Source organism: Delphinapterus leucas, chromosome 3, assembly GCF_059928025.1.
Source record: "Delphinapterus leucas isolate spDelLeu-1000000601 "Yukka" chromosome 3, BTC_Dleu_Yukka2, whole genome shotgun sequence".
NCBI classification, from domain to species: Eukaryota; Metazoa; Chordata; class Mammalia; order Artiodactyla; family Monodontidae; genus Delphinapterus; species Delphinapterus leucas.
Window position 1 is genome coordinate 30,195,461 of NC_143131.1, and position 18,151 is coordinate 30,213,611.

General features: G+C 38.6%; 1 protein-coding gene across 1 annotated transcript in view; it reads left to right on the plus strand.

Moving 5' to 3' along the window:
• The window catches only part of TTC23L (tetratricopeptide repeat domain 23 like), a 61,081-nt gene that overhangs the window by 32,887 nt on the left and 10,043 nt on the right, over positions 1–18,151 (plus strand). Inside the window, 3 exon segments of the mRNA XM_089908754.1 lie at positions 10,121–10,168; positions 10,171–10,247; positions 15,358–15,507. Coding sequence (XP_089764880.1) covers positions 10,121–10,168; positions 10,171–10,247; positions 15,358–15,507 — 275 coding nt within the window.

Genomic DNA, 18,151 nt, shown 5'->3' on the forward strand with positions numbered 1-18,151 from the left:
AAAAATGTCCTTGTATATACTCACAGTATTTGTGCTCCATCTATATATTTGATTTTTAAAAAATTGGTGGGAATGTAAATTGATACAACCACTATGGAGAACAGTATGGAGGTTCCTTAAAAAACTAAAAATAGAACTACCATATGACCCAGCAATCCCACCACTGGGCATATACCCTGAGAAAACCATAATTCAAAAAGAGTCATGTACCACAATGTTCACTGCAGCACTATTTACAATAGCCAGGACATGGAAGCAACCTAAGTGCCCATCGACAGATGAATGGATAAAGAAGATGTGGATATATATATGTGGATATATTCCACACATATGCAGTGGAATATTAGCCATAAAAAGAAATGAAATTGATTTATTTGTAGTGAGGTGGATGGACCTAGAATCTGTCATACAGAGTGAAGTAAGTCAAAGAGAAAAACAAATACCGTATGCTAACACATATATATGGAATCTAAAAAAATTCCATGAATGTATTTTTGGATTCATTCTGATGAACCTAGTGGCAGGGCAGGAATAAAGATGTAGACATAGAGAGTGGACTGAAGGACACGCCGGGGAGGGGGAAGCTGGAGCGAAGTGAGAATAGCATCGACACATATACACTACCAAATGAAAATAGTTAGCTAGTGGGAAGCAGCTGCATAGCACAGGGAGATCAGCTCGGTGCTTTGCTATACCTAGAGAGGTGGGATGGGGAGTGTGGGAGGGAGGCTCAGCGGGGAGGGGATGTGGGGTTGTATGTGTGCATGTGGCTGATTCACTTTGTTGTATGACAGAGACTTACACATTATTGTGAAGCAATTACACTCCACTAAAGATCTATTACAAAAAATACAAAAAAAATTAGTTATGGTTATTAAGAAACTTAATCTATTTGTGAATATGTAAAATTTGTTTTTTATGAGAAAAAGTTTATGATTATAGAGTTAGGAGATTCCAAGGCCACCTTATTCTTTTCTTGGATACTAATTTTTAACTTTAAGGAAAATCTGGATTGTCACCTCCTAGCATCCACTGAATTCCAGATGGATTAATATTTTTTACATCAAAACTAAAAAATATAAATTAGCCAGAAGAAAGTACAGTACTGGAATAAAGTGTACTGAAGTTAAAAATTGGAGGAAAGAACTCTCTGAGCACACAAAGATATGCCAGAAAAGAAGATTGATAGGTTTAATTATAAAAAGACCTAAGACTTGTGCCTGTCATGAAATACCATAAATAAAATAAAAAACAAACTCAACCAAGATGAACAGATAACCCTAATAGACCCTAATTATTAAAAAAAGTATTTGTAGTTAACTTTCTGAGAAGGAAATCTCCAAGCCCAGATGATTTCACTGGGTAATTCTACTTAACATTTAAAGAAGAAATAACACCCATCCTACATAATCTTTTCATAAAATTGAGGAAGAGGGATTACTTCCCAACTCATCTTATGAGGCCAGCATCACCCTGATAACAAAATCAGGCAAAGACACTGGAAGAAAAGACAAAACCAAAACAAAAAAAACAACTATAGACCAATACCTTTCATGCACATAGATGTAAAAAGTCCTCAACAAAATATATAGCAATATATAAAAAAAGAATAATACACCATGATCAAGTGAGGTTTTTTCCTTGAGAATGTCAGGCTGGTTCAGTATTCAAACCTGAATCTTGCCAGTTGATGCAGAAAAAGCACGTGACGGAATTTAACATCCTTTAATGATGGAAGGGGAACTTCCTCAATCTGACAAAAGGCCTGTACAAAAAACCTACAGCTAACATCATGTTTAACTGTAAGAGTGAATGCTTTCCTCTTAAGATTAAGAACAAGGGGAAGATGTTCACTGGCTACTCTTACTCAACATAGTACTGGAAGTCTTAGCCAGTGTAATAGGCAAGAAATAGACATACAGCTTAGAAGAAATAAAATGGTCTCTATTTGTAGATAACAGGACTGGCCAAGGAATCTAGAATTCCGGGGAACCTACTAATCTCCTAGATCTAGTAAGTGAGTTTAAGCTTCGCAAGGTCATAGGGTACAAGATCAACACACAAAACCCAGTCATATCTCTATATTAGCAAGGTACAACTGGAAACCAAAATTTTTAAAGATATCATTTACAATAGTCCCCTCCTCCCAAGTGAAACACTTAGGTATAAATCTAACAAAATATATACAGGATCTATGTCCTGAAAACTACAAAATCCTGATCAAAGAGGTCAGAGATGACCTAAATAAATGGAGACACACTGTGTTCTTGGATTGGAGGACTCAATATAGTAAAGAGGTCAGTTCTTCCCAAATCAGTCAATGGATTTAATGCAATTATGATCAAAATCCCAGCAGCAATTTTTGTAAATATAGACAAGCCGACTCTAAAATTTATATGGAAAAGCAAAGAAACCAAGAAGCTAAAGCAATTTTTAAAAATAGTACAGTTGGAGAGAATCACACCGCTTGATTTTAAGACTTCCTCTAAAGCAACAATTAGCAAGAGTGGTATTGGTGAAGAGATAGACAGAAATCAGAATCATTGGAACACAAGGAGAGTCTAGAAATAGACTTAATTAATTAATGGCCAATTAATTTTTGACAAAGGTGCAAAAGCAATTAATTCAATGTGTAAATGATAGTCTTTCCAGCAAGTAGTATTGGAACAATTGGTATCCACACGCCAAAAAAACCCCCAAAACACTCTCATATTGTACATAAACATTAACTCAAAATGAATCATTGTCCTAAATGTAAGAGCTAAAATTTACATTTACTTTACAATAATCAAGAAATAATATAAAACAGCAAAGATGCCAATTTTCTTCTATCAAATTGTCAACATTTTAAAAAGGGTAACATTTGTGATTGATGAGAACAATTTGATTACAAACTCCCTGAAGGGCAATTTGGCAGGATGTCACACATCTTACAACTATATATATTTTAAAACTGTAATGAGATCAAGCTTTCACCCATCCTATGTGAAAATTTTAAAAATTTGAAAATATCTAGCTTTTGCCAGACAGTGGGTAAACAGGTCTGCTCATTCATAGCTGGTGGGAGTGATAGTGTAAATTGATATGAAATTGGGGGACCAATTTGATATATCTAGTAAAACTGAAAAGGAAACATGTATAAGGATGTTCACTGTGGCAGTATTTGTAATTGTGAAAAATTAAAAACAACCTTATCAATAAATGAAAGGAAAATTTGGTATATTAACTAGATAGAATTTTGTAATGTTTAAAAGGGCTAGATTTTGGGAGTTCCCTGGTGGCCTAGTGGTTAGGATTCCGGGCTTTACTGCCATGGCCCGGGTTCAATCCCTGGTCGGGGAACTGAGATCTCGCAAGCCATGCAGCGTGGCTAAAATAAAATAAAAGGACCAGATTTTTTAAATAAAGAGAAGGTTAATTTTAAAAAACAGCATTAAGGAAAAAATAACTTGCATTTTTAGGACACAGAAAATACTGCTGTTTATAGTTACATATATGTAAACATGAAAAATGAACTGCAAAGTAAGTAGAACTGCATCAAAATGTACATCAAAATGTAAACAGAGGCAGAGACTTCTGGCTGTGGCTTTGTAAAGAGGTCTGTATACACTCTCAACATACACAGCAAACGTACACACACAGACACAAACTAAATAAAATGATCAAAAACACCCATTTCAGGGCACTGGAAATAGATAAGCAGCAAACAGATTGCAAATCATTCTCAAAAAACTGTTAGAGCTTTAGATAAAGAGAGAGTCTTCCTGGCATCTTGCATGGGGCTGCTCCTATCCATCCACTGCTCCAGCTTAGTCCTTGAGAATAGCAATTTTATCAGCATGGAGCAGCCAAGAGCACCAGCAGCTTTGCTGGCAGAGGAGGCTGCTGACTCAGTTTAGAGCAAGGGGCAAAAACCTACAGATTTATCAGATAATAGTGGCCAACTTAGTAGGAAATGAATTGGAGATCGCCTGTTTGTTAGCCTGAATTTGCTGTAGTGGTTGGTGTCAGTCTCAGGCCAGTCATAAATTTTAACCAGAGGAACCTTGAAATGAGAGAGCCATAGAAAGGCTAGATGAGCTTTCCAACATCCCTGGCCAACTGGGAAACCACATACACATGCAGGGGACGTTGGAGAGTCCAGCAGAAAGTAACAAGCAAAGGAGACTTGAAATGTGGCAGAGCTTTAAATGTACCCCCCAGTCTACATACAGGTCACTCAACAGAGGATGAAAGACATAGAGTCTGGAGGCATTTGAGTACAACCTCTTCCCAAGTCAGTGGGTCAACACGAAGCTATGCAGACACAGGGGTCACCCCCAGGAATCCAGACTAAACATTAAAATAAGTGTTAAAACCCGAGCAAAGACTTTCAGTTTCTGGTCCAGTATGCAGGAGCTTGGAAATGGTCTCTCCATCCTAACAGCAAGAAAAAAGCTGAACAACTGAAAAATCAGTAACTCTTCTTAGATCTGTCAGAGAAGTGAGGTCACAGGGCAGACTGATGTCCCTGAAATTGGAGACACGGGTGAATACAGATAATCACAATTTACCAGAACAGATACCCATGTTCACAGGAACCAGTACTGGGGTAGGAAAACCTGAACTGTAGTTGATGAATTTATGGAAGCTCAATGTGCACAAGTCTGAGAGTTAAAACTTCTAAGGGTACTCAGTCACAGGGGAGCCCCTACACTTTTGTGTTTTACCTCCAGGAACTTGACCAGGTTCTCAAAGTGAATACTGGAGAAAAATCCCCCCTTGCTTGCAGCAGGGAGAGGGGGAAAGTCACCATTTAAAAATATACCAGAACATTCTGCTTAACAAGGCCTATCCTCAGGAGAAACTTTTTTACCAGACCCTAACGGGTTTTTTTCAGAGCCTAACCAGCCTGAGAAAACGGAAATATCCAGCTCCAGCCTCCTCCATCCTGCCCCACCTGAGGAAGAGGGTGACTGAAGAGCACCTGTGTTCACAGTGCAGAGGTGTAGGCCCACCAAAAGACTGAGACCTCATCATAGGACTGTACAACGTTGCCCTTCCCCCAGCACCTTACTACCACATTACTAAAGACCTATTTAGAGCAGTTCCTTTTACCCAATACATCATGCCCAGCTACCAGGAGAAAACTACAGGGCATACTAAAAGGCAAAGACCACAATTTGAAGAGACAGGGCAAGCATCAGAACCATACTCAGATATGGCAGGGATGCTGGAATTATCAGACTGGGAATTTAAAACAACTATGTGTTATCTAAGGGCAGGAGATGGGTTTCCCAGCTCAAGAAAACAGAGAGAGAATTCACCCTTCCTCTGCCTTTTTTGGGTGGTTGTTGTTCTGTCTAGGCCCTCAATGGATTGGGTGATGTCAACGCATATTGGTGAGGGTGGATCTTCTTTACTCAGTCTACTGATTCAGATGCTAATCTCTCCTGGAGACACCCTCACAGACACACTCAGAAATAATGTTTTACCAGCTATTTGGGCATCTGCTAGCCCAGTCAAGTTGACACAAAAGTAACCATCACAAATACACTCCTTGTCAACGTGATACCTATATGCATCTCCTTAAACATAATCTCCAAATAAAGACAATAACAAGGTCATAATTCCACCTGACATGATACAACTATCCTGGGTACAACTGAAAACGCACGAATCCCTTCTCCCAGAAGAGGAAGTAAAGACCTTCAAGGATGTTTACTCATCTTCTGGTATCCCATAACCTGAAAGCTATGCTGTAAAATTAATGGTCCTTAAATGCTGATATAAAGTTAATACATCTTATGTAACATGATGAAATAAAATAGCAAAGAAAACAAAGATATTTGCTTAATATACACACACACACACACAAACATATTTATAAAATAAGGAGGAAATGCTCATTACAGTTATAGTCCTCATTTCTGTAACTGGTTATGTGGTCTTAGCTGGTATTTATAACTACCCTTTTCTGCTACCCATTCTATTTTCCTCTTGTTTTATTAGCACCTCAGCTGGTAATGGTTCTTTACCTGGTGGGGTGGTCCAAACCTTCATTCCTGAACTAATCTGGCCTGGATTGGGATGTTGTAGTTTTCCATTGACCTTAATCACAGGACATAGTAATACTAAGAGAAGCCCTAAGGGATCTCCTGTATTCCAGACATACTCTTCCTTACCTCCATTGTGGAATACTACTCCAGTTCTTCTTAGTGGTCAGTATCAATCACCCCAGTCAGCACAGTAACTCCTTTCCTTGTCTGTTGACTCAAAGGCATGAGGAACCCCAAATGGCCAGGTAGCAGTCTTAGCTTCCAGTTCAATGGAATCATTGTTGTGTCTCCTGGTGGAAGCACTCCTCCCTCTGGAACTAAGACCTCTATGCCAGCAGAGCATAAAGTTATGGGAACAGGAAGAAAAATTTTGCTAGTGGGTCACTAGGGGTAATAGTGGCGCTACTCATAGTTCCACCCCTTGATCCCTAGACCTGTGAATCCTGGCTACTGGAGAAACAGTACCATATACTGGATGCTGATTCAGAGAATATACAGCCTTCTGGAGAAGCTTGACCCAGCCTTGCAAAGTATTGCCACCTAGCTGACACTGTAACTGAGTCTTCAAAAGGCATTCCACTGTTCCATGAAGACAGCTACTTTAGGATGGTGGGTAACCATCCTAAAGTGGTGAATTCCATGAGCATGGGCCCACTGCCACACTTTGCTGTGAAGTGAGCTCCTTGGTCTGAAGCAGTATTGTGTGGAATACCATGATGGTGAATAAGGTATCCTATAAGTCCACAGATGGTGGTTTTGGCAGAAGCGTTGCATGCAGGAAATACAAATCTGCATATCTGTTCCAGTAAGGACAAAACACTGCCCCTTCCATGATGGAAGTAGTCCAATGTAACCAACTTGCTACTAGGTAGGTAGCTGATCACCTGGGGAATGCTGCCATACTGGGAGCTCAGTGTTGGTCTCTGTGCTGGCAGATTGGACACTCAACAGTGGCCATAACCAGGCTGGCCTTGGTGAGTGGGAGTCCAAGTTGTTGAGCCCACTCCTGGTACCAAAATCTGTGTTAGAGTTCTCCAGAGAAACATAACCAACAGTATATATAGAGAGAGATAGAAAAGAGGAGCTTTGGGCTTCCCTGGTGGCGCAGTGGTTGAGAGTCCGCCTGCCGATGCAGGGGACACGGGTTCGTGCCCCGGTCCGGGAAGATCCCACATGCCGCGGAGCGGCTGGGCCCGTGAGCCATGGCCACTGAGCCTGCGCGTCCGGAGCCTGTGCTCCACAACGGGAGAGGCCACAACAGTGAGAGGCCCACGTACCACAAAAAAAAAAGAAGAGCTTTATTATAGAAATTGGCTCACACGTGGTTATGGAGAATGAGAAGTACCACAATCTGCTGTCTGCAAGCTGAAGAACCAGGAATGCTGGTGGTGTCATTTAGTCTGAGTCTGAAGGCCTGAGAACCAGGGGAGCTGATGCTGTAAATCTCAGTCTGAGGCCGAAGGCCTGAGAACTGGGGGACGTGGGGGCCACTGACATAAGTCTTGGCGCCCAAAGGCCCAAAGGGCAGGAGTAGATGGATTTCGCAGCTCAAGAAAAGAAAGAGACAAATCGCTTTTCCTTTGCCCTTTTTTGATTCTATTCAGACCCTTAATGGATTGGATAATTCCTGCCTATGTTAGTAAGGGTAGATCTTCTTTACTCAGTATAGTAATTTAAATGCTAATATCTTCCAGAAATATCTTCACAGACACACCAGAAATTATTCTTTACCAGCCTATCTGGGATCCCTTAGCGCAGTCAGGTTGACACACAAAATTAACCATTGTAAGTACATATTTGGGGGCAGGGTTATATTGGAAATCTCTGTATTTTCCACTCAATTTTGCTGTGAATATAAAACTGCTCTAAAAAGTCTATTAATCAAAAAAAAAAAAAACCCCAAAAACAAACGCACACAAAAATAACACCAGAGCAAAGACATTAGCCTCCAAGCTCCATGGGGGAGACAGATTCTGTAGTTTAAAAACAAAACAAAACAAAATCCCATAAAGATGTATCAGAATCTCTGCTTGCTCCTATATATTATCTAAAATGTACAGTTGTCAGCAAAAAAGGGACAATACAAGGAGGCAGGAACCTGTGACTCAGAAAAATTGACTCTAGGGAATTCCCTGGTGGCGGTCCAGTGGTTAGGACCTGTGCTTTCACTGCTGAGGGCCTGGGTTCAATCCCTGGTCAGGGAACTAAGATCCTGCAAGCCTAGCAGCACAGCCAAAAAAAATAAAGAAATAAAAATAAAGAAAAGAAAAGAAAAAGAAAAAGAGGTTGACTGTAAGCGGGCTGGATGTTGGATTTAGCAAAAGCTTCAAAGCAGCTATCATAAATATGTTCAAAGAATTAAAGGAAACTGTTCAAAGAATTAGAAGAAAATATCATGAAAATCACTTAGTAAATAGGAAATCTCAATAGAGAAATATAAACTACTTTTAAAAATCAGCTAAAATGGAAATTCTAGAATTTTAAAATAGAGTAACTGAATGAAAAATGTGTTAATGATCACATCAGATTTGAGATGGCAGAAAAGATAGAGATAGCTCAAAAGTAGGTCACTAGAGATGATCCAATCCAAAGAACAGAGATAGGAGAGAAACGAACAGAGCATAAGAGATCTGTGGGACAATAGCAGATGTACCAACACTCACGTAATGAGAGCTGCAATAGGAGAGGAGAAAGAATGAGGCAGAGAAGCATCTAAAGAAATAATGGCCCCAGAGTTCCCAAATTTGATAAAAATGTTATCCACAGATTCAGAAGTCTCAGTGCCAAGTAAGGTAAGCACAAAGAAAACCATAATTAGACACAAAGTCAAATTGCTGAATGGCAAAGAGAAAATCTTAAAAGCAGCAGTGGAAAAACAACTCTGTACAGGGGAACAACAATAGGATTAATGGTTGATTTTTCATCAGATAAATGAAGGCTAGAAGGCAGTGGAATAATATGTTCGAAATACTGCAATAGAATTCAACCAAGAATTGTACATCCAGCAGAACTATCCTTCAAAGATGAAGGTGAGATAAAGATATTTCCTGATTAACAAAAACAGGATTTGTTGGTAGCAGTCTTGCCCTGAAAGAAATACTAAAGGAAGCCATTAGGCTGAAAGAAAATGACAGCAGATGGTAACTCAAATCCACAGAAAGGAATGGAATTGGAACTAATAAGTATGCGGATAAACATAGTAGACTGTATACACATACACAAATATTCACCAACTTGTGAATGTATAAATAAAATGTGATATATCCATATGATAGAAAACTACTCATCAATAAAAAGGAGTAAAACTAATTCATGCAACAACGTGGATGAACCTCAAAAACAGTACGCTACATGAAAGAATCCAGCCTGAAAAGACTATATATTGTGTGATCACATCATGTATCATGATTATGTAACTATATAAATTTACTAAAACCTTATCAGACTGTATAATTACAATGCATGAATGTGTGGTATACAAATTATACATTAATACAGTGGTTAAAAAAAAATGTTAGTGCCTGTTCCTGAGTGATGTGTATGGGGATAATGTTCATTTTCTTTTTGCTTCTCTGCATTTTCTAGATTGATTACATAAACATCTATTATGTTTGGAATAAAAGACAACACTAGAAGTAAATTTTTAAACAATAAAAACTGTATATTTAAAGTTCTTTGAAAATCAAAACTCACCCTCTCTCTCCACACACACACATACACTGAACAGAAACCCCAGTAAGCAGTAATCTCCATCAGATTTTAACTTAGCTAGAAACATAGTCTTGCGTTGCACTTGGGAGTTTAATATGATGGTTACTTTAGGTCTCAGGAGAAGACTGTTCAGACATAAGCTTTCTTTTCCTACAGAAAATCCATGCATTTCATCAAGAGAATAAAATCAGAATATCATCTGATATACCATCAAGTTATATCTCAGACTTTTTGAGGCTTTTATGAGTGCTGGAAAGAGGACAGGCATGGGCTTTAAGGATGCAATTGTCTAATGAATTTAGCTGAAGCTGAAATTAGACACTTGTGAAGGCTAGCATATTGCCTTAAATAATTGTTTCCCTTTTTTGCAGATGCTGTTGAGATATATTTTATAAAAAGCATCGCTGCATATCACACAACATGGGCCCAGAGGATTATGAAACACTGACGACCATTGAAGAATTTTGCAAATGGCTTGTTCAAAATGGGGAAAAACAGGTAAATGTTATCAACTAACAAATGTAATTGCTAGATTGTTTATTAGATTGGGACAGCCTTTTTCATCTCATTATTCAGAAACTGGAGCTCAGAGAAGGCTCAGGTAAAGCCAGCAATAAAAATAGGGCTGGTGCAGCTTGCAATATTAATAAAGAAAAAGAAGTATTTTTCTTGTATCTTGAAACATGAGGTCCTTCAAATCTTGGACACATATAATCGCTGGTCCTGTAAATTTAATATTTTAAGTCAAAATTGGCTTTTATCTTTGGATATAGCTGATAGTTTTTATCTTTACATCTTTATTGGAGTATAATTGCTTTACAATGGTGTGTTAGTTTCTGCTTTATAACAAAGTGAATCAGTTATACATATACATATGTTCCCATATCTCTTGCATCTCCCTCCCTCCCACCCTCCCTATCCCACCCCTCCAGGCGGTCACAGAGCACCGAGCTGATCTCCCTGTGCTATGCGGCTGCTTCCCACTAGCTATCTACCTTACGTTTGGTAGTGTATATATGTCCATGCCTCTCTCTCGCCCTTTCACAGCTTACCCTTCCCCCTCCCCATATCCTCAAGTCCATTCTCTAGTAGGTCTGTGTCTTTATTCCTGTCTTACCCCTAGGTTCTTCATGACATTTTTTTCCCTTAAATTCCATATATATGTGTTAGCATACAGTATTTGTCTTTCTCTTTCTGACTTACTTCACTCTGTATGACAGACTCTAGGTCTATCCACCTCATTACAAATAGCTTCAATTTCGTTTCTTTTTATGGCTGAGTAATATTCCATTGTATATATGTGCCACATCTTCTTTATCCATTCATCTGCTGATGGACACTTAGGTTGTTTCCATCTCTAGGCTATTGTAAATAGAGCTGCAATGAACATTTTGGTACATGACTCTTTTTGAATTATGGTTTTCTCAGGGTATATGCCCAGTAGTGGGATTGCTGGGTCATATGGTAGTTCTATTTGTAGTTTTTTAAGGAACCTCCATACTGTTCTCCATAGTGGCTGTACCAATTCATTTTTCTCTTGATATATTATTTCCTTCTCAGTTTCCGGTCTTGAATTCTTTATTAATCAAACTTTTGTTTTCACATTAAAAAAACAGTTAGAGAAAACGCTTTTGATTGCTGACCTTTTACTTAGAAGTCCCATGAGTCTAAACTGTTACTCAAAAACTCAAAAACTTTATGTACTGAGTTCAGCATGAAGGCAGTGAAGACCTTTATTCGTCATGAGATCCCACGTGACTTTGACCTGACCAAGCCAACTTTATTCTTCCTCAGGCATGTGAGAAACAGGTGTGGATCTGACATGGTTTTGTTGGCCATGTGAAAACCAGTTTAAGAGTAAGTTTCTAGACACTTAATAAGTAAGAATTTTTTTTCAAGGAATGAAGAAAAACCTTTTTTTATTCCACATTTGAACTTTTTTTTTTTTTTTTTTGCGGTACGCGGGCCTCTCACTGTTGTGGCCTCTCCCGTTGCGGAGCACAGGCTCCAGGCGCGCAGGCTCAGTGGCCATGGCTCACGGGCCCAGCCGCTCCGCGGCATGTGGGATCTTCCCGGACCGGGGCACGAACCCGTGTCCCCTGCGTCGGCAGGCGGACTCTCAACCAGTGCACCACCAGGGAAGCCCGACATTTGAACATTTTTTAAATGATGACATTTTCTTTAGTTCTATTTTAATTGCCACTTGTAGAGGCAAAAAACCTTCTGGTGGTTTGTGACTTTTTTTTTTTTTTTTTTACAGTGGCTGCAATATTTTCTGTTGGTTCCAAAGATTAATGTAAAGCCACAGATTGACCTAATATTTTCATTTAGTTTCCAAGAAAGTACTTGGCCAGAATCTCATAGCTTATCCTTGTTATGTTCTGATACAGTGAACATCTTGACTCTGTGATAAGACACCAGTACCAATGCCTGACAGCTGTCTGCTTCTAACCGAGTGTACCAAGCTCCTAGACAGAGATGCAGAAGTGTCTTGAGTGCCAGGTGGCTCTGAATCTAAACCACAAGCAGGACTGTGGACAGGTCACCTTTACTACTAAGAAACACGCTCCATGAGGACAAGGGTTTTGTCTGTTTTGTTCACTGCAATGTCCCTAGTGCCTGAAACAGTAACTGGCACATAGTAGGTGCTCAATAACTATTGAGTTACTTTGCTGAATTTTATAACACATTTCCTGTGGGATAATTCCATTTTAAAAGGAGTTTTTTCTCCCAACCTTAAGCCTGAGATGAGATTCTCAGCCTGTTCTAGAGGGCCATAACAGAAACTCAGATGATTTGGGAATTGTGTTCCCATGAAATATAACTTTTTTTTTTCAAACAGAGCTTTAATCTGCCACTGATAAAAAATAAACAGGATCCATTGGCCAGAACTGCCATCTTCCAGTAATTCCTTAAAACGGTGAACACAAAGGGAAAGAGGAGAGGCATCCACTATATGTTCTCTAGGCCTTTTAGAAAACATGGAGTTATTTCTTTGGCCACATCCTTGGGGATCTACAGGAAAGGTGATCTTGTATACAGTAAGGGAATGGGCATTGTTCAAAAAGGAATGCCCAGAAATGTTACCGTGGCAAAATTGGAAGGGTCTACAGTGTTACCCAGCTTGCCGTTGGCATTGTTATAAACAAACAAGTTAAGGGTAATCCTCTTACCAAGAGGATTAATGTACATATTGAGCATATTAAGCACTCTAAGGGCCGAGATAAATTCCTGAAATGCATGAAAGATCAGAAGAAGAAGGAAGCCAAAGAGAAAGTTACACGGGTTCAACTGAAGAGCCAGCCTGCTCTACCCAGAGAAGCACACTTTGTGAGCACCAGGAGCCTGAGCTACTGGAATCAACCCCAATGAATAGCTAGACTATATAAGAGCAACAGAGAGAAGACTCAAATAAATAAAATCAGAAATGAAAGAAGAAACATCACAACTGATGCCACAGAAATTAAAAGGATTATAAGAGACTACTATGAACCATTACATTCCAACAACTTGGATAACCTAGAAGAAATGGGTAAATTCCTAGAAACCTACAACCTGCTAAGACTGAACCATGAAGAAATAGAAAATCTGAATAGAACTTTAACTAGTAAGGAGTTCAAATGTGCCAACAAGAAAAGCCCAAGATCAAATGGCTTCACTGGTGAAGTCTATGAAACATTTAAAGAAAAATTAACTCCAATCCTCCTCAAACTCTTCCCAAAAAATTGAAGAGGAAGGAATGCTTCCAAACTCATTTCATGAGGCCAGCATTACCTCGATACCAAAGTTAGGAAAAGACTACAAGAAAAGAAAACTACAGAACAATATCCTTGATGAATATAGATGCAAACATTTCAACAAAATACTAGCAAACTGAATTCACCAGCATATTATAATGACCACACACCATGACCAAGTGGAATTTATCCCTAGGATGCAAGAATGGTTCAACACATGAAATACAATCAATGTGATACACTACATTATCAGAATGAAGGATAAAAATCACATGATCATTGCAAGAATACAGAAGAATTATTTGACAAAATTCAACATCTTTTTATGATAAAAGCATTCAACAAACTAGGAATAACAAAGGTCATATATGAAAAGCTCACAGGTAACATCATACTCAGTGATGAAAAATTGAAAGCATTTTTTTCTAAGATCAATAACAGGACAAGAATGCCTACTCTTGCCCACTTCTATTCAATATAGTCCTGGAAGTACTAGCCAGAGCAATTAGGTCAGCAAAAGAAATAAAAGTCATCCAAATTGGAAAGAAAAAAGTGAATTATTTCTATTTGCGGATTATATGATCTTATATTCTTATATGTAGAAAACCCTAAAGATTTCACACACACACACACACACACACACACACATACACACACACACACACAAACGAAGTGTTAGAACTAATAAACAAATTGCAGGATATAAAAAAATTTCAGGATACAAAATCAACATACAAAAATCCGCTGCGTTTCTATACACCAACAATGAACAATCTGAAAAAGAAATTAAGAAAACACTCCCATCTACAAAAGTATCAAAAAGAATAAAATACTTAGGAATAAACTTAACCCAGGAGGTGAAAGACTTGTACACTGAAAAAATAGGAAAATCTACTTATATGCATGTTTTCCTATTCTGAAAAATGCAAAGATAATATAGAGCCTTGAGACTCCTAAATTATTGTCAGTGTTTCCTGGAAAGCAACAACTGACATCCTTTTTATGTTTGTTCTGACATGCCACATATGAGGATATTGATTACATATTCAACCCAGTTCCAAAGAAATGTTCTATTTATAAATGTCAACATAGTTAACACAGGCAGAGGGTGATGTGCCATTCTCGAGGGTGCCAGCAATAACTATACCTCTTCACTCCCTCTAAAGAAAGCACATTGGGAAATCCAATGAGTACAAGTATTGTTGTTCTATAAACAACTTCCAATGTATACTTAATTTTTCTCTAAATCATATGCTGTATAGTAAGTAGTTAAGAGTGAGAGTTGAGCTGAAAGACAACTGGCCTGGACTTTAAAAAAAAAAAAGCCAGTATTATGAAAGGGCAGAACTGCTACAGATTAAAGAAGACTAAAGGATTGTGAAAACTAAATGCAATATGTGATTCTTCATTGGATATTAGATTTTTAAAGTTATAAAGAACATTATTGGACAATTGGGAAATTTGAATACAGAGCATATATTAATATTATATCAATGTAAAAAATTTTGAGAGTAATAATGTAATGTAGTTATGTAGGAAAATGTTCTTGTTCTAAGAATATACATGCTTAAGTATTTAGGGGTAAAGTATCCTAAGTACAACTTATTTTCAACAAAAGTATATATGTGTATGTATTTATATATGTATATAAAAATGTTATCTATTACATGTACATATAATTTTTTAAAGAGAAAGCAAATGTGGCAAAATGATAGCCAATTGGTGAATCTAGATTAAAATATTATGTGTATTCATTCTACTATTCTTTCAGTTTTTCTGAAGGTTTGAAAAGCTCATGGAATACAGCCAGCATGCTCCTTCAGAATTACCAGGTGAATTAAAAATATGTACATATTTTTTTTATCCCCTAGGAGGCTTACAGACTGCTAAAGGCTTTATTGAAGTCTCAGGTCATTAGCTATGGTGACTGTAGTAAAAAAGTGGCTGAAACTTTTTATAAAATGGGCAGGATCTGGTTTGCCAAAGGAGAGCTCAGAAAGGCAATTCAGCTGCTAAGGAAGGTGAATACTGGCTGGTGTTTTACATTTGCTCCCAGGCCTGTAAGCAAAATGTGAGGGGAGATGTGTGTGTGTGTGTGTGTGTGTGTGTGTGTGTGTGTGTGTGTGTATTTTCCCTTCCCTTCCCTCTCTCTTTCCTTCCTTTTTTTTCTTCCTTCTCTTTTTCTTTCTTTTTTTTTTTTTTAAGTAAAGTGTTCTCTTTTGAAAATTCTTCACATTCTTAGATGTGCTGAGGGAGAATATGACTACAGAAACTTTTGTTGTGTCTGTGCCTGGACCAGAGTTTTAGAAGAGTAATATCCTAATCCTGGAAACTTGGTATGGCAGTAGCAGAATCTTGTGAAAGCACCAAAGGTTGTGTTGGAATAAGGAACACCTTGTCTAGCCATCATTACCTGAGCACTGATTCCCTTTCCAGGGAGCTCAGACAACCCTAGAAGTTCATTGCCTAGTAGTAGGATGTGGCAAGAGGTGTGCCTAACAGTTGTTCAGCCAGTCAGTATACTAACAGCCCAAGCTAAAGACTAGGTGAGATCAGTAGTGATGTCTCTACATAAAACCCAAATTAGTTCAATTTCAGAGGAAAAGTTGGTAAAGATCTCAAGAGGGCAGAGTCAAAAGCAATCTACACATGGGAATTCCCTGGTGGTCCAGTGGTTAGGACTCTGCGATTTCACTCCAGGGGCCCCAGGTTCAGTGCCTGGTTAGGGAACTATGATCTTGCAAGCTGTACAGTGTGGCCAAAAAACATTACACACATACACACATATATCGGCAGGTGTGGAGATATTTTATCTCATTTCAGGTTAACTTAATAAGTATGAAAATAGTAAATAACAGAAGAAAGGGGACTTCATTTTGAAGATTCAGAGAAAAAGAAAACCTTACGAAAATAAGTTATAAGGATCAGAATAGCTTCTTCAAGGGAAGCGTAAACACATGGATGGCAGCTATGTAATGGGATTATAAACCTGTAAGGAGAGAAAACTTTAAAATGAAAGGATGACAGTTTGAGGACAAAAGATGAGATGAGATTAAAATGCTAAGGCTGAATTAAGAAGGAATTTCAGGGAAACAGGGAATTCCCTTGTGGTCCAATGGTTAGGACTCCATGCTTTCACTGTTAGGGCCTGGGTTTGATCCCTGGTCAGGGAACTGAGGTCTCACAAGCCACACAGCATGGCCAAAAAAAAAAAAAAAAAAAAAAAAGAAGGAATTTATTTCAGGGAAACAAGAAATTTTAAAAGTTCAAATCCACATTGAAAATAGGGAAGAGCATCTTAACATGCTGTAATGATGTTGAACAATATTTCCTCAATCTAGATTTGCAAGAGTCAGTAAAAAACAAAACAAAAATGAAACAGAAAACAGACTCCTGAGTCCCACCTCAGACCATCAAATCAGATGTTCCTAGTGTCCAGAATCTGCATTTTTAATACTTCTAGAGGTGTAATATCCTGTGAGTTTTAAGAATCAGTGATTTATATGACAAATTTGAAAAGCTTTCCTATAATGCAGAGGACAAGGAAGAATGTATATAATGAGAAAGTAGCTGATGTGGAGGACAAAGTAGAGATTCAGCCAAAGAATTCTATGTATTTCTGAAGAGGAACTATAATACTTGGAATAGAAACAGTAATCAAAGAAATCATTGGAGATAACTTTCCTGAAATGAAAAAAGACCCCAGCATATACATTGTAAGGGCTTACCATGTTCCATACAAAGTCAATGAAAGAGAGCCCCATCTAGATTTTACCAGCAATGAATGAATGTTTGATGTCATGTCTCCATCCTCCATTTGGAGTAGGGATTCAACATGAATCTTTGGATGCCGGATATTGTGTATTTTACCTTGTTGAGTGTTGGATATTTTTGTATTTCTGTAAGTATTCTTGAACTTTGTTCTGGAAATCAGTTAAATTACTTTGTTGTGGAATTCAGCTAAATTACATTTTGGTCCTTTTAGGTCCTGCTTTTAAGATTTGTTAGATGGGACTAGGGCTGCATTTAGTCAAGGGCTAATTAACCCCCATTACTGAAGCAAACGCCTCAGTACCTCTGACTAGCCCACCCAATGCTCCACGACAATGAGGCTTGCCAGTTTGGCTGATGTGAAGAGGCCACTATACCTGGCCCTGTATAAACACAGGGCACTGCTCCCTCCAGTACCTTCAGATTCTTTTCTCAAGCCTTGGGCAGTTTTTACACCTCAGTGTTAATCAGTACTCTGCTGAACACAGTTGTCCCTCCGTATCAGATTGGTTCTAGGACTTCCCACCCGCCCCCCTCATCAACACCAAAGTCTGCAGGTGCTCAAGTCCCTAGTATAAAATGTTGTAGTACAGTCGGCCCTCTGTATCTGCAGGTTCCCAGACTGCGGGCCAACCGCACTTGAAGGGGACACACGGCAGATATAGATATTCTCTTTCTGTGCAGCTGTCTCTCCTCTGTTACTCTGCCCTGAGAGTCTCCTGAGACCCTCAGCTCCATATCCTCAATTCAGGGCGTCTGCTGAGCTCCACTTCCCTGCATCACAGCCTGGAGATGGTCTCAAAGCAGTAATCTGGGGCAATCATAGCATTTATTTCACTTGCTTTCCCTCTCTCAGGGAACACTGTCCTTTGTTGCCTAATGTTCATTGTCATG